Source organism: Canis lupus, chromosome X (assembly GCF_003254725.2).
Source record: "Canis lupus dingo isolate Sandy chromosome X, ASM325472v2, whole genome shotgun sequence".
In the NCBI taxonomy this organism is placed as follows: domain Eukaryota; kingdom Metazoa; phylum Chordata; class Mammalia; order Carnivora; family Canidae; genus Canis; species Canis lupus.
Window position 1 is genome coordinate 7,013,162 of NC_064281.1, and position 26,260 is coordinate 7,039,421.

Consider the following 26,260-nt stretch of genomic DNA (forward strand, 5'->3'; position numbering starts at 1 on the left):
TTTCCTAGGGACCATTCTGAGGCGTAGTAACTATTTTGAATGGAGAGAGGCAGGATGGTGGGTCGGAGTTTCAGAAATAAAAGGAAACATTATATGTTGCAAAATAGTTCAAAAAACACCAACAGAAGTGGAATAAATATTTGTGGCAACAGTGAGTGCGAAAACACACAGTGATGACAAGGCAACAGAGACAGGCGAGACAGAGGCCTTGGAACCACAAAAATGACTTTATTTTGAACCAGAAAGCAACAGCAATGGCGAGAACAGTCTGGGCCGAGGGCGTAGCAGTGTGAGGCAAGTACCAGGGGCTGAATTGGTTCAGGTCAAAGGAGTGGCCTACTTTGCATTTTCAAACTAAGCAAATCACATCCAGATCTTTGTGACACCAATCCTTGCATTCCCATTTATACAGGCTTGGACTGCCTTTCAGATTCCAGATTTTTATAATGGTTTTGTTATATATATATATATATATATATATATATATATATATATATATATATATTTTAAGTGAAAGAGCCACCGCAGTGAAGGTTTTGCAGTGAAGTTTCCCCTTTTCTTTTCTTTTTGATATATCAGGCATTGAATTGATTACAGGAACAGTAAAACATATTTGTGAGCATTTTGCTTTAAAGAACCCCAAAGAGCAAGCTTCTCCCCTGCGGCACCACTGATATTTTGCCCGGATCATTCTTGATTGTAGGGGGCTGTGCGGTGCACTGGAAGGATGTTGAGCAACATCCCTGGTCTTTACCCACGAGATGCCAATAGCACCCTCTCCCAAGTTGGGACAACCAAAAATGACCCCAGACATTGCCGAATCGCCCCCTTGCTGAGAAACACAATTTCAAAAACATCCTCCTGCTCCCATCATCGTGGTCTTTGTTTCCTTTTTAAACATTTTGAAGGGTACACCAAATCATCAACTTCCCAACACCAAAAGCACAGGTATGCGAGCATACCTGTGTGTGTCTCTTCAGGCACCACATATGTGCCTGGAGCCGAAACGGAATCCCCCGTTCACTGGGCAGCGCCGGTTCAGTTCCTTGGGAAGTTTAGGGTCAATATCTCAGTACCGTGACAAACTGCCCATTCATCATCAGGCCATATCCTCTTCTCCAGCTGAAGTCATCAACACTATTGCAGTCAGTTTTTGAAGTCTTTTTTTTTTTTTCAAGCTGGAAAGAAAATCTTCACCCACGCTCATCCTTCTCTTAATCCATTTAGATTCCTACTTGAATTATACGGCCAGCCACTTTTGACATTGGATCCAGGTTTCTTCATTTGTATCCACCAGGAAGAGAGGTACCATGTTTCTGAGTTCTGTTATGAGGACTGGCTATATAATTTTTGAGGCCCAGCGTCAGATGAAGATCCAGGCCTCCCATTCAAAAATTATCAAGAATTTCAAGATGGTGACAGCACCTGTTCGCACACCCATGACATCAGACCCGGCAGGCTTGGTGCTGTATTAAGGTGATTGGCACTGCCATCTCTTTCTTCCCTGTGTCACAATGCTTCCTGTGAAGAAAGGACCTCAAAAACAAAATACAATGACCCCAGTCCACTTAAAGAATTGTACTGCAGCAAATGTTTATAGCGTATATTTTTTAGACTTTCAAAAAAAAAATTCACATGGAAATCTTTTCTACATCATTACAGTAATGAAAGTAAACACTGTGGCCTTTCACCATATACATACTTTCCTGTAAATATGACAACATGGAAATAGTAACCGCTACTATCCACAAGGTTTTTAAGTTAGCAAAGAGTGAGACTTCCACAACCAAATTATAACATAATCCCTCTCGTCCTTATAAAAATAGCCGAAACATAAACTAAATGGCTTGCAGCGAAAATTTGAGTAGTAACTTCTTTATATTGAAAAACATTATATTCATGGAAATATTGTCCTCGTAAATGCTTTACATTAACATCGTAAGGCAAACTGTAGCGTTTACTGGTACCTGGTGACCATGATTTTAAAAACTCAGAAGCTGAGCTTTAGACCCTTTTATTTAAAACCTGTTAGTGTACAAAGTGCATTAAAATATCCGTTACCCAGCTACCAAAAACAGTATGTAAAAATTACAACCCTTTCAGTTTGTTCAGGGAAGGCAAATACACATTGTTTTTATGCTGTAAAAAAAAAAAAAAAAAAAAAAAAAAAAAAAAAAACACACAATAACAACCAAAAACCAAAAAACAACCATTAAGTTTCTAGAGAATGATTAACTTTTTTTTCCATTCAGGTGTCCATCTTTTCAATGTGAAATTGTCCTAAGTAGCTATCAAAATATTCATCTGGGTATAAATAATATAGTAAATATATAAACTCTATCTGTTAAGAAAAAGGAGAGCGTCTGCCGCTGAGGAGGACAGAAGCGCCCATGACGCAGCCATGAAGTCCAGGCTCGTGCTCACATAGCACGATGCTCAAACAGCGGGTCTATGGACGGATTTTAGGGAGACAATTGGTTGATTTGGTTAAAAACAAAACTGCTAAAAACAATGCCTACATCCACCAGTCTGTTCAGTCAAAATGGCCAACGCAGTAGCTCAGATAAATATTTTTAGCAAATGAAATGACTTAGAGACATCACGCCTTTCGTCAAGGTAGAACCAATGCCGGATTCCTGGTCCAAGTCCAAGGACTGCTTAAGAAAGCCTTACTTCATGGACCATTCCATCTTACCGGATCAGCATGCCCAGAATCCCACTTAACATCCTATTAGCAGGTTCTGTTAGCAGGTTCCAGCGTGGGAATAGTGAATTTGATTTTTTTTTTTTGGTTTTGTTTTGTTTTGTTCTTTTTTTGTTGTTTTTTTGTTTTGTTTTGTTTTGTTTTTGTCTTACAACTCTATAGTGAACTATACTAGAATACAGAGGGACTTCTACATCTTTCAAGATTGTTTAATAAAAGTCTGTTTATAACTTTTGAGGCACGTATACTAGTAAATAGTACTTTATGCAACGTCCCTTGTCATTAGCAACTCATAAATACTAAGTGTTTTCAGGTGAGTTATATTTGGACGTGGTAGAGACAGTCAGGGCCATGTGTTGATGTCCTGGAGAGCAAAGTCAATCCAAAGTGGTGCTGCCATTTGTACCAGAAAATGTTTATTTCCTCAGCCCCAGCAACCAAAGAAAAATGATTTGGGGGAGAGAGAGATAGGACAGCTATTAAATGTAGCAGAGCAATGTCACAGGCCTACAGATACTATTAAAAGGAAGAATGAAATAGGTTTCTTTTTTTTTTATGAAATAGGTTTCTGTCATGAAACAGAACGCTACTTCTGATCAAAGACAAATCGGCCTCTGACGTTTTGAATAATCAGTAGAATTCCAAGTGACTATTTTTAATTGCAAGCTCATTTTTAACGTTCTCCCAGAATCCTGAATCCTGGAAAAGGGGAGGTCATGCATGGCCAAAGGCTTCGGAACCTTTCTTTCCAACATGACCCCACCAGCCATCGGAGGGTGATTAAAGATTGGGCCATGGCGGATTCCAAGCTCCCAAGTCAATTCTTTCTGGTCTCCCTCTTGCTCTCCGTTCTAGTTGATCCAAGACGGTTTTGACATCAGTTAAAACACTTCAAAGTAAACCACGGTAAGAAAGCCCGTTTACTGCCCTACTAGGTTCAAAACTATTGTTTTTTTTTAATTTTTAGGGTAATTGCATATTCTGTTATGCAGCGTCGAGGCGACAGGACCTACCATGGGATCAGTATGAGATACGATGCTGTGAGAAGGTGAAGAAGCATACGAAACTACAAAAGACTGTTTTCTCAAGCCCACAGACTGTGATGACACAAAGGTTGTCGTAAAGGGCTGGTAAACCTCTGGGCCTCTTAATGTGCAAAACCAAATAATTTCTAAGAGTTGTAATTCCGGTTATGTTTTCATTTCATAAATACTCTATAAACTTTCCTGTAAATACAAGAAAAATTTGAAGAAATTATTAAAGTGTGTACTTAATACAAAGGGCAGTAAGAGGGGAGGATCGCCTACTTTGAGTCCTATCCTAGCCGATTTCTGGACACTTTCTGGCGACATTTAATCACACTCTGGAAGCCTGTGCTTTCTCTGTCCCTGAAATGGTGGCCACGACCCTTTTTATTCCCCAGAAAGTAGCCCCGCCCGCGTGGCCAGGTGCTCACGGCAGCTGCTCTGTGCAGTCCAGATGGTCTGGGATGGGGAGGCCAGTTATAATGGTCAAGCACTTGTTCCACACCGTGAACGTGGGGCACACAGGCTGCGAGAATGTGATGTCGAAGGTGTAGAGGTGGATGGAGTTCAAAGCGTCGTAGAAGGCGATGGAGCCATTATCATAGTCCAGCAGGATGCCGACGCGCCGGAGGTGGGGGGCCGGCTCGATGGGGGTCTCCTTGCTGTTGTGTCTCACTACCCAGTTATTGTGACAGCGGCACAGCGCCCAGGAAGCAGAGTTCTTCCCAATCCACTCGTGCTTCGGGGCTGACTTGTAAGCAAGGCCGATGGCATACCTGCGCAAACAAAACAGTGACGACAAAATAATGAGGCGTGTTGCACACGTACGCTACGTCCTTTCTACAGTTTTCAGGGGCCACGAAAATATGATTTTTGTTGGCCCCGCTCATTCTTCAGTGAAAGCTTGGCAAAGACCCTGACACAGGTGGTCCTCATTGTCTTCCCTCCCAAGAATACAGTGCGCGGCAATGGGCCACTGTATTTACTCATATTCCTGTTTTTAGTTCCAGTATTACAAGAGAATTTGAACTTTGTGTCTCACTGCCCTTTTTTTTTTTAACACTCATTGAGACCCATGCAATGAATTCTCCAGACCCACACAATGAATTCTCTAGCACTGTCCAACAGAAGTTTCTGCAGCAAGTGAAACGTTTTGCTCCGTTCAATGTGGTAGCCACAAGCCACAAGTGGCTACTCGGCACCTGAACTGTGGCTGCCAGGCTTGAGGAACCAGACTTTAAAATCAGTTAATTTTAATTAAGTTACGTGATTTAAATTAACTGCACGTGGCCCAGGACTACCATATTGGACAGCACAACCCTAGGCTTCTCCTTTTGACCTACTTTTAATTTTTCAACCGACACCGTGTCTGTCACTTTCCATGACTTTGAGTACACTTTGCAATGGGGTAAGCGCGGAGAACGGTTTTCATTTATGGGGTAAGTTCCTTGTCTTCTCCTAGTTGGTTTCCTGATCTACGGCACAGGGACAGTGGACAATCTCCATCTCTGAGGGCGATTTTGAGGAGTGATGGAAAGAATACGTGTAAAATCTGGGGCACAAGGCCTGGCAAGGAATCTTCGGTAACTGCCGTTTTATTATCTTTGCCCCATGCCACATTATGAATAAGTACCGGAATCAGAATTTGAACCTTGGATAACTCAAAAGGCCATAGACTTAACACTCTCAAATCCCTTCCCTCACTGGAAAGCATGTGATTCATCCCTGCCGAGAGCCCCTCTGATTATATTTCCTACTACATGTTTTTAATTCTGGAAGTCTTTGAGAGATGGACATCCTGGTTATCCTCCGTGTACTCTCAACTGCCCAAAAAGGTTAAGGATTCTTTTGACAGTGTTCTAAGCTCCTTCGTCTCTTTTTACCCTGCTGAGATATGCCTCTGTGACACTTGTAGACTAGATGATTCAGAGCTCAACCTTTAATATGTTACGGCAGAAGCCAGTCTAGGTGGACACTGACACATGGTACCTTACCAACAGTGCAGAGAGCAAAAAAACTTCACTGGTCTTTGATGAAATGACATTTTTTTTAAATTGCATGTTGGACTTAAAATACAATCACTTTAAGAGTGATGTGTTAAAAAAATGAAAAGAATACGCTATCACTAAATTTAAAAAGAGGATGGAATTGATCATCGGTTCAGCCTAGGGGACCAGCCCAGGGTGCCATCAACTTGGCCTCCTCTCTTCCTTCTTGCCAATCCTGCTCTGCATCACGGGGACAATCGTGGGGCTGCATTTCCCAGAATCCCTTTCCATTGTGATGGCTTTGCATAAGATCCAGAAGTTCTAAGAGGTGGGGAAACACTCTTCTCCAGAAGGCAGAAGGCAGAGGTGGGGTTTGCAGGAGTTTTGGCAAACTCTGGGGTCCCTGGCTTGGGGCCGGGGGTGGCTTTCTGGCACACAGAGGTCACCATGGATTCTTGGGCTGCAGCAGCGGGCTCCCTGACTTGTGCACTTAGCCTTCCTGGCTCCCTTCTTCCTTGAGTTCCTAGCCTGACGTGTTTTTCTACTGAAGCCTACCTCACCGAGACACTTTGGGAAGGTTTATGTTTTGATTATGTGCCCCAGCTAAGTTCTCTATGCCCCGCAGACACGATTTCCATTTTTTCAGATAATTTGGAACTTGCATGTGCATCACAAAATAGCCATGTCTGTATTGTTTCCTTCTTGTTGCTGCACGTCGTTTTGATTTTGCATCAAAGGACTCTGATGTTTACTTCCCATTTGAACCGTAACCGAGCCTGCTCTGAAATAGCTGTGGCAGGTATGACTGACTTCATTTAGCAAATGGAAGAACACAGAGAAGGTTACAATTAGGAGCGGAGTCCGGAATCTCACCCCCTCCTCCTTGACTTCTGGCCCAGTCATCTTTGCATGAACCCAGGTTTAGTTAACACCATTTCATGAAACACCAAGTGCGCATTAACAGCATTAGAGAGCAAGAAAATAACTACGTGTATAGTCCATTAAGCAAAGGAAAATACCATTATGTTATCATTAATCTGTAAAACTATGTACATATTTCCATTGGGTTTGAAAGGTGAAGGCAGAAGGTAATGTTCCATTAAGTTACGCAGTGAGACTTGGAGAATTCAGAAAATATAAAAATTATGTTTCTCAGAGCCATGTTAACATGCCCCATTGCAGGGATCATAGCATACATGTTAATTGAAAGTCAGGACCATATTTCACGAGAAAATCTATGTGTCCCTAGCTGGTGCGGACCAAGGTGCCATAAGCACTTGATCACACGGGTCACCCTTTCCTCTCGAACACCTCCCAGGAAATGTTAAACTACTTTCTACAGGAGACTTTTTCTGAAACTGACACGCTCCGGTTTGTAAAGATTCAAAGGGTGGCGATTAATTTTAGAATGTTCCCCCCGCCCCGAGTTGGTCTTGACATCTGGAGGGTGTTTCCAAGGTAATGCCGATGTGTGTTTATATAACTGAACGGGTCCGGTGGAATTTCCCGAACCATTCATCAATGGGAATGAGGTCATAATGATCGGGTATCGTTTATCATAAATAATTATTAATGGAGGTGTAATTATTTAGACACTGGATCCTATCCCAGATTAATACAGCACGTTAATTAACTAGAAATGTTTGCTGCTTTGCACCTGCAAAAATTCATTGTATTTTCCTTCGGGCTTTTATCTTGCCCCAGCGCAGCTAAAAACTGCAAATGCCAGTCTGGCCCAGAGCCGAGTGGGGCGGAAGGATTTGTCCTCCATCCTCTGGCAGGATGTTGGAACAGGAAAATGTTCTGGGCAAAGAGAATTGTGAGGATCACAAGAGAAGAAAGGCCAATGAAGGTGCCGTTTTGGGGAGAAAGGAGACACCCAAGCTTATGATTTCACTTCTTAGATTTCAGTTGACTTGTACCAACACTGTAAGGGACCTAAGACACAATAAGTGTTTCACCACCCTTACCTCAAACATAACACTGCTATAATACTCATCATTTCAGGTTATGCAGTTTTCGAAGTGTTTCTAGCATTAAGCTGTCACTCGTCAAGTATCCCACTGTAAGCCCTAAAAAGTAATTATACTGTTTCGAAGAAAAGCATGGTGGTTCAGAGCAGAGATTGGCAAACTATAACCCACGGGTCGGATTTGGCCCTCTGTTTATTTCTATAAATGAAATTTTATTTGTGCACCGCCATGCCCATTCACGGACATACGGTCTGTGGCAGCTTTCTCACTACAGAGAGTTGAGTAGTTGGGATAAAAATCATCTGGCCTGCAAAACCAGCAACACTGGCTCTCTAGCCCTTTACAAAAATGTTTGCGAAGCCCTGGGTCAGAGCTTGCACCCTGAGTGCAGCCTCCCTAGCCCTGCCGCCTCTGAGCTTTGTGACCTTGTGTTAACGGGCACGCACCTCAGTCATCTCAGCTGCAAAGGTGGATGCTGGCACCTACCTCTGTGGCGCTGTTAAGATGAACAAGTGAGCTGACATTTGTGAAATGCTTAGACCAGTGCCTGGCACATGGCTGTGCTAGATGAGGGCTGGTTAAGTAAAAATAAAAGAGCAATGGCAAACAGGTGTTTGCGAGCCAGCCAGCCGGAGCAAGGGGGGTGGTTTGTGACTGTGGAATAGACAAGGTCAGCTTTGTGAGATTAACTCGGCAGGGTTAGCTGATTCCAACCCAGACACGGCACCCTGACCGACACCCTTGGGTTTTAGAGATCTCGCTGGGCTGAGGGCATGGTGCCGGATCTAACAGACCTTTTGAAATGATTCCCAGCCTCTGATCACCGCTTCAGCCCCTCAGCTCTGGACTATTTACAGTATCGGCCCAGTCTAGAAGCACAAAATGTACAAGGCAACAGAAATTAGTTTTCTCTAAATGATGAAGAGTAATGTTTTAGAGTGGGAATCAGCAAACATTTTTGGTAAAGGGCTGGAGAGTTAATATTTTTGGCTTTGTGGACCATAGGGTTCTGTTTTAACTGCTTAACTCTGCCATGTGGCTCAAAGGCAGCCACAGACAACATGGAAAAGAATGGGCATGGCTGTGTTCCCATCACACTTTATTTACAAAAACAGGCACAGGGCCAGGTCTGGCCCACTGGCTGTAGTTGGCTGACTCGTGTGTGAAGGCGTGAAAGAGCAGCGTTAGCAGACTAGCTCTGTTAGGCACCAGGACCCTATCATCTCAGCTGCAATTCTTGCTGTAAATAATAATTTTAAAAATGGATGGACTTAAAACAGCTGTTTTTCTTATTGGCTGAATGGAAGATTAGACGATTGTTTTGCAAATATTCACTCCCTCCTCTCACCTCCATGGGAGACATATACTTCCCTAGACCACTGGCTTTGGCTCTGGCCAATCAGAAGGTAGTAGACAGTGATGTAAGCAAAGGCTTGAAATGTGCCTTGCACAGTTGCGCTTGCACTCTCGGGCTCATTGAGAAAGACATGACCTGGGTAGCCCTCACGTCCGAAGAGGATGAAGAGGCGCAAAGAACAGACCTAGATCCAACCTATGGTTTAAAGCAAAGCCTGGCTGAGATTAGCCCTGACAGCTCACCCATGGACGTGGGTAGTGAGTGCACAATAATAAATGGCTACTGTTTGAGGCCACTGAGTTTCGGGATGCTTGTTATGCAGCATTACCGAAGCAACAACAGACCGGAAAAGCTTTTCTGTGTATTTTTCTTCAAGATGGGCTCTGGTATGGACTAGTGCTCTGACAAAACACACAATGAGATGGGCCTTTTTATAACTGGAGGACAATAGATATCATTGCCTACCATGTGCTTCCACTTATGACCACTTCCCAGTAATGCCGGCCACTATCAATGAACACATTTCCAGCTACACCGTAGCTCCCTTGGCTGGTGAAGCGTTCAGGCGTGTGACTCTTTTTGGATGATGACTCATCACGTTCTACTGTTAAGTTATCGTGGGACACCTTCAGCTTTCGATGTGCAGATTTGGGGTCCAGTTTAAATGGCTGGCCTGGGAACAAGGTTACAGAACACAAAGAGGAAGAAGAAAAAAAGCACTGTTTATTTTAGCATGATTGATAATGGAGCTTCAATTTAGAGTTTAAAAGCACAGTGAAATAGTGATTCCGAACATGTTCCCACCTTCATGAACTCCCAAGTCTGTCAGTTCAGAGACAGGGAATCAGGGCTGCTCCAACCCATGATGCCATGGTATCATGGGCAGGGATCAACTACGACATGTGGTATGAGCCATCTTTGGGGGTCCCCACTGGACACAAACAACATGGGGACATACTGGCTAAAACAGCTTTCCCAAAGGAAGGAGAAAATGAAGACTTCATTTTCAACCATTCTTACATTCAATCCATCTTAAAATGTGCTTCATGCTCAGTAGACTTCAGACCAGAAGCCAAAGAAATCGAGATTTCAGATTTTGACATTATTTGGAAACAGTTGGAAACTCAAAATGACCCTCATGAGCTCAGAATGATTATAAAAATGTATACTTTTCAGCCCACAACAAGATCGGTGGGGGGTGTGTGTGTGTGTGTGATCACAACACCTGGGTTTTCTACTCCTGGCTGTATATATATGTGTATATATATTTATATTTATACATATACATTATATATATCTCTAAATATAGATGTATATAAAATTAGGCCCTCTCTATTTCATCATTGACATATGTGTTTTGAAGATTGAACCACTAAGTCTTGGCAGAGTCACACCTGAACATCTTGTCGTAGCTGTTACTTCTGTGAGAACATACCACTGGTCTAGAGGACTGCCTGTTATTCGGCACCACATGGGTGTTAAAAGGCAGGAAATGAGTGACAAGAGGATGCAAATGCCATGATGCCCAAAGCCCCCAGCCACTGGTGCAGTTGGCAGACCCACCCTCAGGCAGTGGGTGGAAAAGTCTGGTAAACTGGCTGGGGTGATACATGACGCTGGCTGAGAAACCGACCCAGAGAGCATGGGGCAACCTGTGTTATGTCCTGTGTGGGTAGGCCAGAGGATTTCCAGTCACCACCTGGATACAGCATGACACCAGCATCTCTCAAATCCTTTCTTGTAGATCAGGGGCCAGAACATTCTCTCGTAAGAGGCCAGATAGGTATTTTCAGCTCTGCTGGCCATGTGGTCTCTTCTGTGGCTCCTTAACTCTGATGCTGCAGCCGGGAAGCAGCCAGAGACAAGAGGTGAATGGATGGGTGTGGCTGGGTGCCAACAAAACTTTATTTCTAAAAATAGGCAGCCAGATTTGGCTGGTGGGCTGTATAGTCTGCTGACCCGTTTTCGATTTCTGTCCACGTCGCAGAAAAGCTTAAAGGGGGAGCTGAGAAAAAGCTTCAAGCGTGGATCAGAGCACGGACATTCTCAGAGGCCCTAAGAGCTGGTGGATTTAAATTTAGAGTTTAAATTTCAGCTTGTCCTGTCAAACAAAAATGTCCCTAGGAATGATCACACCAGCAGCTGTTAGGGATAAAGTATGAACTGAGGCAAGAAGAATCTGAAGATAGTTTTGCTTAAAACACTTCAATTGTTAAACGCAGAAGATAGAATGTGGGTGAAGACAAGTGGATGTTAGTGGGCAGGCTGGGAGGAATTCCATAAGGGCAGCCATCGCTGAAAAGGAGGGCCGTGAGCTGCTACCCTGCCTCCAGTGAGGACTAGCAGGATGGGATAGCCATCAGAAAGACTGGCGTCATAATGAGGTGAGACGTAGCCTGTGTCACCTCAACTCACACCCTCACCCATACACACATGGAGCAGGACCATGTCAGCCCAACCGCTGCATCCTCAGTGAGCAAATTCCACCTGTGCCTCAGATGTGTTTCTCGAATGAACCATCATGTGCTCTAAGTTCAAGGCTTTTGCTTCAGTGAGGACAAACTGGTTCAGGGGCCAAATTCATCAGTTACTTTACTGAAGAACTCAATTCATTGTAGTATCGTGTGCACAGGAGTTGGGCAAACAAGAGGCTGCGGGCCAAAACCAGCCTACCGCCTGTGTTTGTCAATAAAGTTTTATTGAAACACAGTCAAGCCCATCCAGTGATGTGTAATCTATGGCTGCTTTTGCACTGCGGTGGCGGAGGCGAGGAAGAGTGGATGGTGACCAAGACCATCTGACATGCACAGCCCCAAATATTTACTATTTGGCACAAACGCAGAAAAAGTTTGCCAACTCCTCGTGTATAACTTGATAACATCTGTTCAATAATTGCACGTCTAGAAATAGAAGATGACATTATCTGTCTACATGAAATGAATACGTCATCTTCAGTAAAACCGATGAAGCACAAATAAGATGTCTCAAAGATGTATTCTCCAGAATTAACCTCAGAGGATGTATTTACTTATTTGTTCCCTCCTTAGTCTCTAAAAACATTTTCTTCTTTGCCAGCAGAAACGCTGAAGGACAAACTCGCTTAAAAGTCTAAGAGTATGTGTCTTAAACACGGATGTCTGCGGTCAAATAAAGTTGTCTTACCACCGAAATCGAGGGTCCGGGGTAAGTGAGGGCTCTTCTGGAAAAGCACTTAAGTGTTCCCGTTGACTAGCTGGCAACCCTCTGACATGGTGCCCTATCGACACACTCCAATTTGCTTTCTCTTGGGAGGTCCTATGCAAAGAAATTCCCTGTTCTATAACATATTTCTAGATCAAAAATAGTCAAGAAAAGAAAAGAGAGGATAAAAGAAAACACATGTGGGCAGAGACAGCGAGGGAGATGACAGTGTTGCAAGACATATGCACGGGCCAGATCTTTCTTCGTTGCGTCCTGGTAGTGCGGGATGTTTCCCATCATCTCTGCCCTCTAACCACTAGACACCAGTAGCATCCACCCTACTTGTAACAACCAAAAATGTCTCCAGGCCTTGCTCAGTGTCCCTGGGCAGGGGGGTGGGGGCGGAATCGCTTCTGGCAGAGAACCACAGACGCAGACACTTACCTGGGGTAGTAAAGACTTCCTGGGGAAAAGAGTTCTCAGTGTGCTCCTCTGCTATGGAAAGCAACACTCTGCCATTTGCAGAGCCCCAGCGACATGTCAGGCTTCGGATATAAGTACAGAGACGTGCAGATGCACAGACAGAGATACAGCTAGACAGACAGAGGTTCTGATTCTCACGAGAAGCCCCTCCAGGATTATTTATTTTAAAAGCGAGCGTCCGAAGCGCAGGGAGGTTGATGGACTCACGGCCCTTAAGGGTCGAGCGCGTTGTGGCTCCCGATGCAAGCTCCGCCACCCCGTGGGGCTCCCCGCTTGCATCTCGGGGCTGTGGCTGACCCCGGAGGCAGAGAAAAGGAAAAGAAGGGGGGGACAGACGTGGCCCAAAGATGAATGGAAGGGAGGTGACAGGCCTGCTGAGCCCGCGGCACTTACTGTTTGTCTTTAGCTTTCCGGGCTCGCTGCTGCGGCTGCCCGCCTGGTTGATGGCCTTGACGATGAAGATGTACTTGGTGCCGCTCTGCAGACCGTGGACCGTGTAGTGGTTCTGCTTGATGTTGGGCACGATCATCCAGCTATCGGCAGAGTTACACAGACCTGCGGAGCCAAGCAGACACGGCGCACGGCTTTGGCGTTCAAGGCTGCAGACGCTGAGCTCATCTGACGCCCAAGTGCAGTGCCTTGTCGCTCTGCACTTGAGGGGGACCACGGAGATGCTCGACGGCGCAGTCTCCTGCCAACCCGTGTGTGTTATCATACACTCCTATCGTGTGCTCCGGATGGAAGAGCCAATTAAAATGATTATATCGCAGGGCACCTGGGTGGTTCAGCAGTTGAGCATCTGCCTTCGGCCCAGGCCGTGATCTTGGGGTCCTGGGATCGAGTTCTGCAGCGGGTCCCCTGTAGGGAGCCTGCTTCTCCCTCTGCCTGTATCTCTGCCCCTCTCTCTGGGTCTCTCATGAATAAATAAATAAAATCTTAAAAAAAATAAAATGATTATATCGCAGCTTCTGTTCGGTAAAAATAGGAGCAGCGAAGGTGGTTCTGTCTGGTACCCTGCGCGTGGCACGTGTGCCTGCTGCGTTCTCAGGGGCCGTGGCGAGGAGAAGGAAGCAGCAAGTGACCGCTGGCCGGCTCTCCGCACCCTCACCCCACGCTTGCGACAGCGATCGTTACATTGGAATCGCAATTTTGAGACTCACAGCAGGTGAGAGGAGGCCTGAATCCTGCCTGAGAGGTCGACTCCGCTAATGTAGACGTAGTAGATTGCAGTTTTGCCTCTAATTCTTCACCCTGCCCAGCTCCGGGCCTGAGTGACTTTGCAGTTACTCCCTCCAGAGACGGGACGTGTCCCCCATGACGTGGCTTTGGATTTGGCCCCGTGATTTGCTTTGGCTGCTGGGATGAGGCTGAAGTGGCAACGTGCCAGCTGCAAGAGTGGGCATTACAAGGCCTGCAGGATTTTGTTTTAAGATGTTATTTATTTATTCATGAGAGACCCAGAGGCAGAGGCAGAGACACAGGCAGAGGGAGAAGCAGGCTCCCTTTGGGAGCCCGATGTGGGACTCGATCCTGGGACTCCAGGGGTCACACCCTGGGCCTAAGGTAGACGTTCAACCGCTGAGCCACTCGGGCGCCCCAGGCCTGGAGGATTTCTGTTGACCTGTCGTGCCTCTGCCACTGCCACGGGGAGGACATTCCCCGGAGAGTCTGTGGTCTCCGCAGGATGAGAGGCCCAGGGCAGGGCTCTAAGCCCCGCCACCGCAGGAGCAGGAGCAGGAGCAGGAGCGAGGCCAGCAGAGACTGGCCCAACCTCTGACAGGGCAGCTAAGAGAATGATGGTCAGGCTTGCTTGCGTGCCAGCAGGAGGGTGGCCGTAGTCAACTGACTCGGGAGTCCCGACCCTAAGAGAAGCCTGGAGCGGCCACACCGGGCAGCTCGGGGCCCCGCGGAGCCCTCAGCAAAGCACGCACAGGGATCTGAGCAGCTGTACTCCCGGGCTCGGCTGCCCAGAGCACGGCGCTGCCGCTCAGGCTGCATTCTGCAGGATGTGGGGTGGGGGGCAGGCTGAGGATTTACGACGCTTGGAAGAACTTGCAGGGGAAAGGAAGCCCGTTTTGTTTTGCAGCTGGCTGATGCTGAAAACATCTCTTTGGTATCGGGCCCAACTCTCCTCTCTCCACCCATCAATCTGCACTCCAAGAGAACCTTTTCCCAGCCCCCTGGTGACTGGCTGTCATGAAGTTTCCTGACTCTGGTGAATTTCCTTCACCAGCTCTTGGTAGAGGGCTGAGCCCCTCCACTTCCTGAGGGGCTCCCAACTCCCCCCACTCGTTCCCTTTCAGTGGATTTGCGAGTCAAAGGGTTCGTTCTTTTGATCTGGAGGCAACTTATACCTTACCGTAATCCCAAGAAGCAGTCCCTTCATCTTTCTTTGGTCTCACCTCTTTGAGAATCTAATAAAACATTTCTATAGAAGCAAAGTCACATGTGCATATCCATACCAAGCCACAAATATTTGCATGGCATTCCAAGCTATTCACAGCCCCATGACATCTGTCTTTGAATCCTACTAGATACTTTCTCCAGCTTTTGAGGTAAACATTGTCCATGGTAGTCTCACCGTTGAGAAGAACCTTAAAAGTATTTAGTCAAGGGTGAAACTTCCCCTCCTATGATTTGTACCTCGGGAGCAGAGGCTTTTAAGACACCCTCCAGTGAGTTATGTATCTATAAACTCCCACATGTATATAAACTTGCAAGGTCAGGTTTGACCTTGTGAGTCTCCTATCACCTCTTTTTGTCTCCGCCTGCGGTCACTTCACCAGGAGCACCGCTGGATTTGACAAAGCCACCATAAAGCAAGGGAAGAATGTGAGATCCACGGAAGCGGTTGAAATCTGTGTGTGTGTGCACGCGTGCTTGGGCCGGAGATGCAATGGAACAACTGAGGCACCACCGTCCGTCCACCCCCACCCCCAATTCTCTCCTAACTCTTCACTGTTCTGATTCTCACTCATGTAGGACCCAGGAAAACACCCATGAGTGGTTCGGTAACATGGGATTCTCCTTGCTACGTAGCCCTTCTGACACTTTCCCCCCTTACCCTGTCCTTGATCATAGCTGTAATAAACTCACTGCTTCGGGATAGTGCCACGGCCAAGTAATGGATCTTGAGTTAAGCAAGGAAGGGTCATTTTGAACTCTGAGCTCTGGGCCCCCAAGAAGCCTGCAAGTCGCTTTAGATATTTAATCATAATCTTACAACAGTAATAAAACAAAAACAGTGAGCTTTTCTATTGCCCAGGATAATCCACTCATGTTCCTAGAGCTTTGTCAACAGCAGTCAAGCACGAACGAAAACAGTAACAGCATTCAGTAGAATCAAATGAGAGCCCTATCAATGTCACTGCGTTTACACTGTTCCTGTTTAATTGCATATGTTGCAGTAAAATGACTATTGTGGTCAAAGAAAGCAAATGTAAAAATGTTTCAATAAACTTTACATCACTGTACAACCGAAAAGCTGGGCTTAATGTGGCGGGGGAATGCTTTCAGCGACATCATAAAGCAGATGTCTGAAATTGCTACAAACAGCAACTTGGCCTATAATCCAAAGCCTTAACCCAACAAAAAAGATTTAATGTTTCAGAACCCTTTTTTGCAAACAGAAAAGGGACCCTGACTATCTGATTATGTTGAAGGGGTCGCTAATTTTTTTTTCCCCTTCGAATATTGAAAGAACAAAACGTTTACGGAGCAGTAAAAGTTGATTGGATAGCTTTACACTGGGACAATCTGCTTTCGCGAACGCTCACTATTTCTGTGGAGGCCTACCTTTCTGCTGTTATTACTGCCAGGATAATAATTGAGAAGTTGATTAAAAATGCCAAGAAAGCAACATCGACCGCTTTCTTCTGGGGGCTGGAGTAAGCGGGGCGCCTCACTAGTACACCGTTACTGCGTTGCGAGTGTTGGTCTTGCGCCAGCACCACATAACTTCTTGCATATGGTGCCAAGTGCCAGACCCCTCTGCCTCGATACCCCACTGTGTCGGGACCGTTGACCAGGTTTTATGCATCTCTTTATGAAACACCCACGTAACCATCGTGACTGAAACTTCACTCTTCTCCAAATTCGTTTTCAATCATCTTTGGGGGGATTCCAACACCCACCTTCTCTAATTCGGCTTGAAGTATTAAAACAACAATGGAACTTGGAAGATAATTAGTTCATAATGAAACTTAATTGGGTTTTTCAATTTTCTAAATTTTGTTCTCATTCACAATGGGTCAGAAGCATCTCCCTACATAATGCCGCTCATTACAAGATCCTAATTACATTTGGGATTTCAGAGCCTTGTATAGCAACTGTCATCTCGCAGTAAAACATGATGTATAAAACATTACGCAACACGGATCCCCCCTTCAGAGAGGCGGCACCCCGGCTTCAAAAATCCTTTGTCTCTTCTAACAGCTTGGACGGAAGTGAACATTCTTTTCCTTCTTCTCTGTAAAAATTGTGCCTGTTTAATAACTTTCACGAAGCTTTTCAAAACAACTACAAATAATTAAATACAGATAACTACTTCACCACGGAGACCTGGAAGAAATGCATCTTTTGACTTTTGCTAATACTAAAAATAGGCTGCTGGGGAAAGGCCCCGTTTAGGATTTTAAACGGTGCACTGAAAGTAGTTTTGGAAAAAAACATGAAAAAATTTTGTAAAAATTAAACACATATCTATCGATTAATAAGCAATCCATTAACATCTGTGGGCCTAAGTCTGTTAATAAAAAATGCATAATAAAAAATTAATAGTGTCATTAATTTTGCATTTGAATATATGAATTTGATTAGGGGGAGCCTTTTTATAAGATTAAAAGCTCCACAGATATTATCTAATTCTCCTTCACTGAAGTCAGTTGTGGGCAATTAACCAGAATTTATTGTGACAAGTGAAGGCACCATGACCTATAGGCAGGAGAGGATTCCTAGCGGCACGAGGAGCTCTGGCCAGCTTTGGAGTATTCGGTCTTCTAATTTTCACCACAGTTTTACTCTTAGATCTTGTCATTCGATGTAATAGCATCTGCAAAGGAGATTCCTCGGAATGGTACGACAGATGGACAAACAACGTTCAGGGAAGGTCTTGCACATGAAGATTGCATAAAACGCTCTCGTGTTGATAATCCTGGCAAATGTCACGACCAACCTTTTTCATATGACCCAAAACATCAGCCTTTTTAAGAAATGCAACGATGGGTGAGTACAGAGTCATATTTTCATAGGAGTAATAACTTTGAATATCTGTGTGCTTGCAAGCACAGGGCTCAGGCTTATACTCTTATTATCTCAACCACTTGAAGTTAAAACATTACCTCTTTTTACAGATGAGGGAACACATTTGGAGGATGTTAAAGAACTTGCCCCAAATTACGGAGCTAGTGAGGTCCAAAGTGGGGATTCAAATCCAGGTCTCTCTTGGCCATGACAGACATGTATAATAGTTAAGAAGAAAATAATTTCATGCCAAGATCTTTGCATCTCAATTACCTTTTTATCTAAATTTATTCTTTCATTGTTACGACTGCATCCTGTAGGCCTCAGGGCTTTACTATACTGGTTTAATGAGCATTACAGAGACTAACAAGCCCATGAGGCTACCCCAGTCAGACGAGCACCTGCAGTCTCCCTGATTTCCATCTGTCTTGGGAAGAATGGCCTTTTTAAAAAAGACTTTATTTATTTATTCATGAGAGATACAGAGAGAGGCAGAGACATAGGCAGAGGGTGAAGCAGGTTCCCTGCGGGGAGCTCAATGCGGGACTCAATCCCAGGACCCCAGGATCACGACCTGAGCCAAAGGTAGACACTCAGCCACTGAGCCACCCCAGTGCCCCAAGAATGGCCTTTTTGGCATCTGTGTATCAAATAAGCAAGGTCTATCACCTTCAATAAGTCATTCCCATTTATTTTCTTGTGGCAATGGCTTTTGGGGAATAAAACACCTTCTCTGGAATCACCAAGCATAGAGCTCCAAATTCAGGAGTGTCACTGCCAGTGGATTTCTGTAGGTGTGGCCTTTTCTCATCTATTCCATTTACATGTATTGTTTCAGTATTACTTTTTAAGCCAACAGCATGGAAGCCAAGTCAGTCCCAGGTCAGCTACCTGAGACACCCTAAGTTTCAAGCAATAGATCTCTTTTCATTTCGGGGATGGAGGGAAGCACTGGGGTTGAGTCAGGGTTCTAGAGTGAATCGCCTTCTTGCTCCCTTCCTTGCTCCTTGCCATATCCACACTCTGCCAGGGAACCTCGCAGGCCCCACATTTCAATCCTGGGCTCACCCGTAGGACTTGCTTTGGCCTCTGGCACATCAGCTAATGTGACAAAGACAGGCCCACGTGTGCAAATGGGCCTGTCCTTATGGCGTGTGTTGCCCACCAGGAGAATGTGCCCGCATGGGACTGCAGGAGGGAGATGGGAGCCCCAGTCATCAGCCCGACCGTGACAGAGCCTCACCTCGGTCAGTGACACCAGCACACCCCCGCCTGATTCCAGACGCATAAGCAATGCATGTTTATTGTTATATGCTACTTAGGTCCTGTGGTTGTTGGCCATTCAGCAAAAGCCGATTGATATGGGGCCTGCCAGCCCAGGCCAAGGCTCTACGGACTGTCCAAATGCCCATAAAAATTTGATTCAAGACACTTTAGGAAAGACATAACCACCTATGGCAGACACGCCCTTCTGTAGCCCCTGTGATTCTCACTCCACACTATTCATGACTTTGTGTAATTCCTCTGCCTTGGGTGAAGCAAGACCTGTGACCTGCATCTCACCAACAATATGGCAAAGGACAAAAGTCTTATCATTGTTATCACTCCTGTGGTGGTACATCATATAGGTTAAGGGAGTTTGCAAATTCAATTAAGGTCCTTAATCAGTTGTCTCTGAGTTAATCAAAAGAGAGATTATTCTGGGTGAAAAAAGCAAGGTAAAGAACTGTGTACAGCATCCTATCTTTTATGTCCCTAAAAAGTGTATTTCTAGGTGTGTGTGAGTGTATGTGCACCTTTGTGTATTAGCAGACTACCACAGGAAAGATGCGTGTGAAATGGAACTGGTGCGGTGGCAGCTTTGGGACCAGGGTGGCTGCCATATTGAAAAACACCCAATTGTCACTGTAGATAGACATCTTATATATTATTACATAGTGTTCGTGCATTACTTACTAAAAAGAAAGATTTTAGAGAAATTAGTATTTCTTCATGATTTGTAGCAGGGCATGTAGAACAAGGGATGAGGAGCAATACTAGAAGAATCCAAAATCCTGAAAGGAGAGCAAGATGATGCCAAACCATGGACACACCAGGGCTGGTTAGACTTGTCCCCCAAAGCACTTCAAATAGCAGAAGGTAGTAATGGTGTTTCCCAGGGATATGGGTCAGTGGGGGAGAAGTTTTTCTGGGATTATCTGCTCCTTGCCTTCTTTGGTGCTAGTGCCATTGGCAGGTCCAGGCCATCTCTATCTCTGTCAATTACTATGAACCTCCTAGTTCATGTTTCTGCTTCTAGTTTTGCCCTGTTCTGCTCCATCCTCCACAGCACTAACTGAGGCTTCTAACTGTGTATCTGATCGCACTGCTGCTCTGCATGACACCCAAGGCCACAGGGAAAAACCCAACACCATGTGGCCCAAGTGGCCCTCTCTGGTTTAGGTCTTTACTGAGGGTTAGGATGAATAGACTGATGATTTAGGACATGTGCTTTCTGGAACCAGACCCATATGGGTTTGAGTCCTAGCTCTATTTCTCTATCTTCATTTCCCACCATCTCCCCTTCTCCACTCAATTCTCCAGTCAGGCTTTAGTAGAGGATGTTTCAGAAAATGTCTTGCCATCCTCTGTCCCCAATGATGCGGCTGTCTGGCATAGGTTTGCCCCCAGTGATGCGGCTGTCTGGCATCCCCTTAACTTGCTGATATGTATCCATTCTCTTCCAAAACTTAATTACACCATCCCTTCCCCCAAGACTTTTTTTGTTACACCTACCACCTCTGCCCTCTTACTCAGGCAGCTGGCCATAGTGGTTCGCCACGTCTCATGATTTTCACATGAGACATTACACATTCTTGGAAAATGGTTAAGATTTTAATATAGCTTCCAAGGCAGCCAATTAGGGAGTGGAAGGTCAGAGAGTTGAGGAGGGAAGCCTGGGAAATGAGGATCTAAGGAAGCTTGGGGGTCCATTTGTTGGTACTTTACTTACTTGGAGGTGGGGGGTCTTCGAGCATCACTCTTTTAATTAATCCTAACTCTAATTTCTTTTTTAAGCATCACATGCTCAGAATTACTTGTGCTAGGAAAGAACAGTGTGATTAAGGGAGATGTGTATATAATAAAAGCACATTCAGTTGATATGGATTTATTCAAAACATTTCTTTGTTGAAATGTGCCTGCTATTCTCTTCTATTCTACTTTGGCATGTCCTATTTTAATTTCCTAAAGAAGTTTCAAACCTGAAAGGCTACTTCTTCTGGTCTTTTCCCATTTACTCAGCTCAATTTAAATAACCATGGCAGTGGGGAGGAGAGATTCCTTTGTTATCACTTCTCTGGCCAGCAACTGGGGCTATCTGAGATCATCAAATTTTCTCTGATCCCAAATACCTCATGGGCTCCAGTGAGAGAAGGGCTCTGTGTTTCAAGTAAGGTCTGAGATTCTGCTCAGGTAGGGGCCAATGACTAACATTTCAAATGATGGGCCTTCCCTCCTCCAAATGGGAGGTGGTATGTGGCATTGTTTGGCTATCCATTTTATTAAAAATTTTTTTTACATTGTGAAATAACACTCAGGAAAGTACATTATACTAAATGTATGATATAATGGCTAAATCATGTAACTTCCCACCCAGAAAGTAGTTAACCCCATGAACCCCCATATATTGCTTTCCAATGGTGCCACTCCCTTCCCATCCTGGAAGTAACCATTATCCTCTCTCTCTTTTTTTTTATCCTCTCTTTTATTTATAGTTTTTACACTCATGTATGCATCTCTAAACAAAATAGTTTCTTTTTTTTTAAAGATTTATTTATTTGAGAGAAAGAGCATACACACATGGGAGGGGCAGAGGGAGAGAGAATCTCAAACAGACTCCCCATTGAGCATGGAGCTCCACGTGGGGCTCAGTCTCACGACCCTGAGATCATGACCTGAGCCAAAATCAAGAGTTGAAAGCTTAACTGACTGAGCCACCCAGGTGCCCCACAAAATAGTTTATCTTTAAATTACGAATGGATAAAAAGATTCATACCACATATATTCTCTTGTTTCCTGTTTCTTTCTCTTAACCATATGTTTGTAAGACTCACTCATGTGGTTTGCTAGAGATCACTAATTTTCATCACTATTTGGCCAGCTATTTTTGCTAGCAAGCAAATGCTATCATCTTCTTGGTTAGGAAACGCAGCCAATAAATACTGTGTATTCTTTCCTTCCTCGTCTTCCCTTGATACTTAAATTTAGAAATGCAATCTATCTGAAAACAGTCACCAAACAGAAAAATCAACAGGGTGTGCAATACTCACTAACAACATTGGCTTGTCCGGTGAATATGGTGTATTGGAGCTCATAGGAAACCACGCTGAATTCATCATCGGAGGTCCAATGAACGGTGATGGTGTCATAGGAAGCTGTGCAGAGCTCTTCTCTAATTGTGGGAGGGTTGGGAGCTGTGGGGAACAAGAATGCTCATCAGCGAAGTGGCACCTCTGGGATACATTTCAGAGGAGATGTGTGACAGTCAAAGTGGGCCTTTCTAAACAGGTCTATTAGGATCGCTACCCTAGAGATGGTGACCCCAATCTGAAGAATGTTTGGTTGGTTGGTTGCTACTGTGATTTTTGACAGGTAGCGTACGTGACTTCGGCCAGCCAGCAGAGACTTCTCTCTGTTTATCATGAAAGTACGTTTAGGAGGTTAAGCAAATAATACTCTTATCCACAGGGAAAAAACATGTTAAACAAAAAGCAAACAAGATGAACTCTTGTAATTTCATCCACACTGGGGAAATGGCAGACTTTTCCAGTAAAGGGCTAGAGGGTAAATATTTTATGCTTTGTGGGCCACACGGTCTCTGTTGCAACTACTCAGCTCTGCCTTTGCACTATGAAAGCAGTCATAGGCAATTCATACTCAAATGGACATGGGCAGGTTCCAGTAAAACTTTACTTGCAAAAACAGGTGAGGGCTAGATTCGGGCTATGAGCCAAAGTTTGCCAGCCTCTGAGCTTTGTGAAGTCACGTATTTCTGTATTTACCCACCGGATTGGAAAAATACTGATATTTGTTATCCTATAACAACCTGCCAAATAATTGTTTGAAAAATTTTCCTTCATTAGATGTTTTGATGCTTTATAAAATAAAAACCGTATTAGTGTAGCCCTATTTATTCTCCCTTTTCAATTTATAGGTGATATTTCGAATCCAGAAGAACACGATTAACAATCAATCATATCTAAGTACATTTTCCTTCCCCAAAGAAAACCTGGTTCATTGGCATTTGGTTAACTTTATCACTGGAGAAGGCTGTTGTTTTATGTCTTGAACATAGTCTGGAGCAGAGAAGTCTAAATCCTACCAAAATAATGATTTGACGTTGATTCAAAGTCTACCAGCTTGATTTCAGTAACTGGTTTTATGAGAAGAGTTTGTGGGCAAGAAAAAGACTAGGCAGTGAGTGTTTTGCACTGGCAATAATATTTTAGAGCAAGGGTTGGCAAACTATGGCTATGGGCCAAATCTGGCCCACTGCCTGTTTTTGTAAATAAAGTTTTATTGGAACACAGCCAGGCTAATTCATTTATGTATTGTCTGTGGCCGTTTTTGTGCACTAGCGAAATTGAGTAGTTGGGACCATATGTCCTGCAAAGCCTAAAATATTTACCATCTGGCCCTTTATAGTCAAAGTTTGCCAACCCCTGGTTGAGAGAATTGATCCAGGCCTTTATTTCCACTCTTCTGTGTCCTAGAACCTAACTTCAAAAGGAGAAACATATCTGGATTCTATAGATTTGTTGCAACCTCTGCTCACACTTATTGCGGAGTTCTTTCCTGCTTTACACTTTGATTAGGATTGAGGAGTCCTAAACAAACCCAAAGAAGAAGAAAAGTTCATAAACATGGTAAATTTAAAACTCTAATTGTTTTAGTCTTCTTCATTTTGCCACCTGAAGAGATGTCCAGGACAAATATCATACAGACTAAGTAACTTTTATGTTTGTTGTACAAAGTCAGTTAGACCAGCTCTGTCTCTTGGTTACTGAATTCCACAAACATTACCGAGCACCTACACTTGGCAGGCACTGCATTAAGTCATGTATTAAGATAGAAAGGCTCTACAGAGCCCCTTAAGCATTCTTCTTGGAGTATGTATTTATACATCTGTCTCCTGAAGTATCCACATGCAAGATTTAGTGTCATGTGCTGTGACTTGGATGTGCATGAATCAGCGACACCAATCCAGAGATGCATTCTGCGGGGGAGGCCCAGCTGCACCATAAAACGTGCTTATTATTGTTCTGTGTGGTCCCTGTTGGTGTGGGATCACCGGCAGGGATCAGTGGAGAGATGCTTATTCTCCCATAATCTAAATAGTTCATTGAATTACTTTTCCATCAACCACTGTAGAAAGATTTTGTTCTTTTTGCATTGCAATATATGATCATATAGAAAGAAAACTTATGTTCAAAATAAGCAAGGAGCTGTGAGACACATGGCAGTAGCTGTGATCAGGGAGGAAATGTCACCTCTCTGGGTTATTAACTTGACATACCACTTAGAGGCATGTCACAGGAGAAAAAAATCTTGTTTTCACAGCCACGCAGGCTAACCCTGTTTTGATTAGAAGCCCAATGGGTTTGTCCTGAAAAGTCAATACCCAATTTACCGTAAATGAGAATAGCAGCACGTTGCCAATTTCAATATTCATGGAATATTGGTGGCAGCACTGCCATTTTCTTGCCTCTGTCACAAACAGGACTTGAGAAATGGTGGGCTAATATTCCACAAACACTTCATTTCCTGCTTACAAATGTCTGATAAACTATTTGGACTTGGCAATATCAGCCAAGCATCATATGTTATGGCCAGGATCGATGTTATGTCTACAAATGGGCCAGATTTGTATTTGAGGTTGGCGGTTAAGAAGGCATAATGGCAGGTACCCCATGTGGCCTTAGCTTGGCATAAACAGCCATCGGGATGATATATGGCGTATGTGGTACCAGTCAGTGCAACTACTTTCATACTTTCTCCTTTAATCACTGCTTTGGCATTTGCATAGAGACATAGCCCATGAATGTGTGCCCGCTGGAACACCATTAAACGATGATTGGGAAATGCGGAGGACACCCTCAGGTCAACAAGACACTGATTTTGTGCAGAAAGGCCATGTGCCCCGCCCGACAGGTTTTCGGTCTTCTTTGTTCTTGGGCATGACCTTGTGACATGGATCTGGCCCATAAGACACAAGTGAGAGTCTGTTGGTGGTTCTTCTGAGCAAGCTTTTTGCTTTGCTAATACACAAAGACAAAAGTTGGCTGGCAGATTTTTGTCACAGTTTCCCCTGCATCCCTGTCTTTTTACCTGTAACTTGAGCATGATGCATGGAGGTAGGGTAGTGGTGCCGTGATCTTGTGGTAAAAAAAGCAACAGAGTGAAGAGGGCAGAGCAGAAAAAGAGCAAGAGCCTGGAGTCTGAGATCATCACTGAGCCGCTGCCCAGCCCTGGAACACATACCTCCGTTCTCATGTTTGCATGATACAAACCCTCCTTGATGGGTTTAGTCACTGCTAACTGGATTTTCTGTTGTTGCAATCATACTCAATCCCAAATGATATAAGAAAAAAAATAGATTTTTCATAGGATGCCATGATGAAGAGCAGCTCAGCCAGAGAAAGTCTAGACCTGCGCCGTCTAATACAGTAGCCACGAGCTACATGTAGCTTATAAAATTTCAATTAAGTTAATTAAAGTGAAATAAAAGGAAAAACTCACTATGTACATTGCAAGTTTCTGATAGCCCCATGTGCTTAGCAGCTACCATAGTGGACAGTGCAGACACAGAATGCTTCTATCATTCTGGAAGGTTCTATAGGGTAGGGTTAGTTTAGGCAGATCTTAGAGTTAAAAGCTTCAAAAAGGAGGGCAGGGATCCCTGGGTGGCGCAGCGGTTTGGCGCCTGCCTTTGGCCCAGGGCGCGATCCTGGAGACCCGGGATCGAATCCCACGTCGGGCTCCCGGTGCATGGAGCCTGCTTCTCCCTCTGCCTGTGTCTCTGCCCCTCTCTCTCTCTCTCTGTGTGACTATCATAAATAAATAAAAATTAAAAAAAAAAAACAAAACAAAAAGGAGGGCAGTGGATCAATAAATATTTGAAATCGAGTTTGTTTCCTTACTGCAAATGCATTTCTGAGTCAGCTGCTTTCTTTCTTAACATGGTCTGCAAGGATGACACAAGTTTGTGGGATGACCGCTTCCCTTGCAAATGCAGAAAAGCTACAAGCGGCACCTTGGATTCTTGCGAA

The 26,260-nt window shown here is 44.4% G+C and overlaps 1 protein-coding gene across 7 annotated transcripts in view; it reads right to left on the bottom strand.

Moving 5' to 3' along the window:
• Positions 1–206: 206 nt before the first annotated feature.
• The window catches only part of MID1 (midline 1), a 352,621-nt gene continuing 326,567 nt past the window's right edge, over positions 207–26,260 (bottom strand). For 6 of the 7 annotated variants that reach the window (XM_035712385.2, XM_025436333.3, XM_025436337.3 and 3 more), the window contains exons 7-10: positions 22,262–22,405; positions 13,104–13,265; positions 9,513–9,720; positions 207–4,505 (exon numbers count right to left, since the gene is read on the bottom strand). In XM_035712385.2, the coding sequence (XP_035568278.1) occupies positions 4,157–4,505; positions 9,513–9,720; positions 13,104–13,265; positions 22,262–22,405 (863 nt within the window). In that variant the 3' untranslated portion in view covers positions 207–4,156. Of the gene's footprint in view, positions 4,506–9,508; positions 9,721–13,103; positions 13,266–22,261; positions 22,406–26,260 lie in introns of those variants that run through there. The other variant, XM_049107175.1, reaches the window with a different exon arrangement.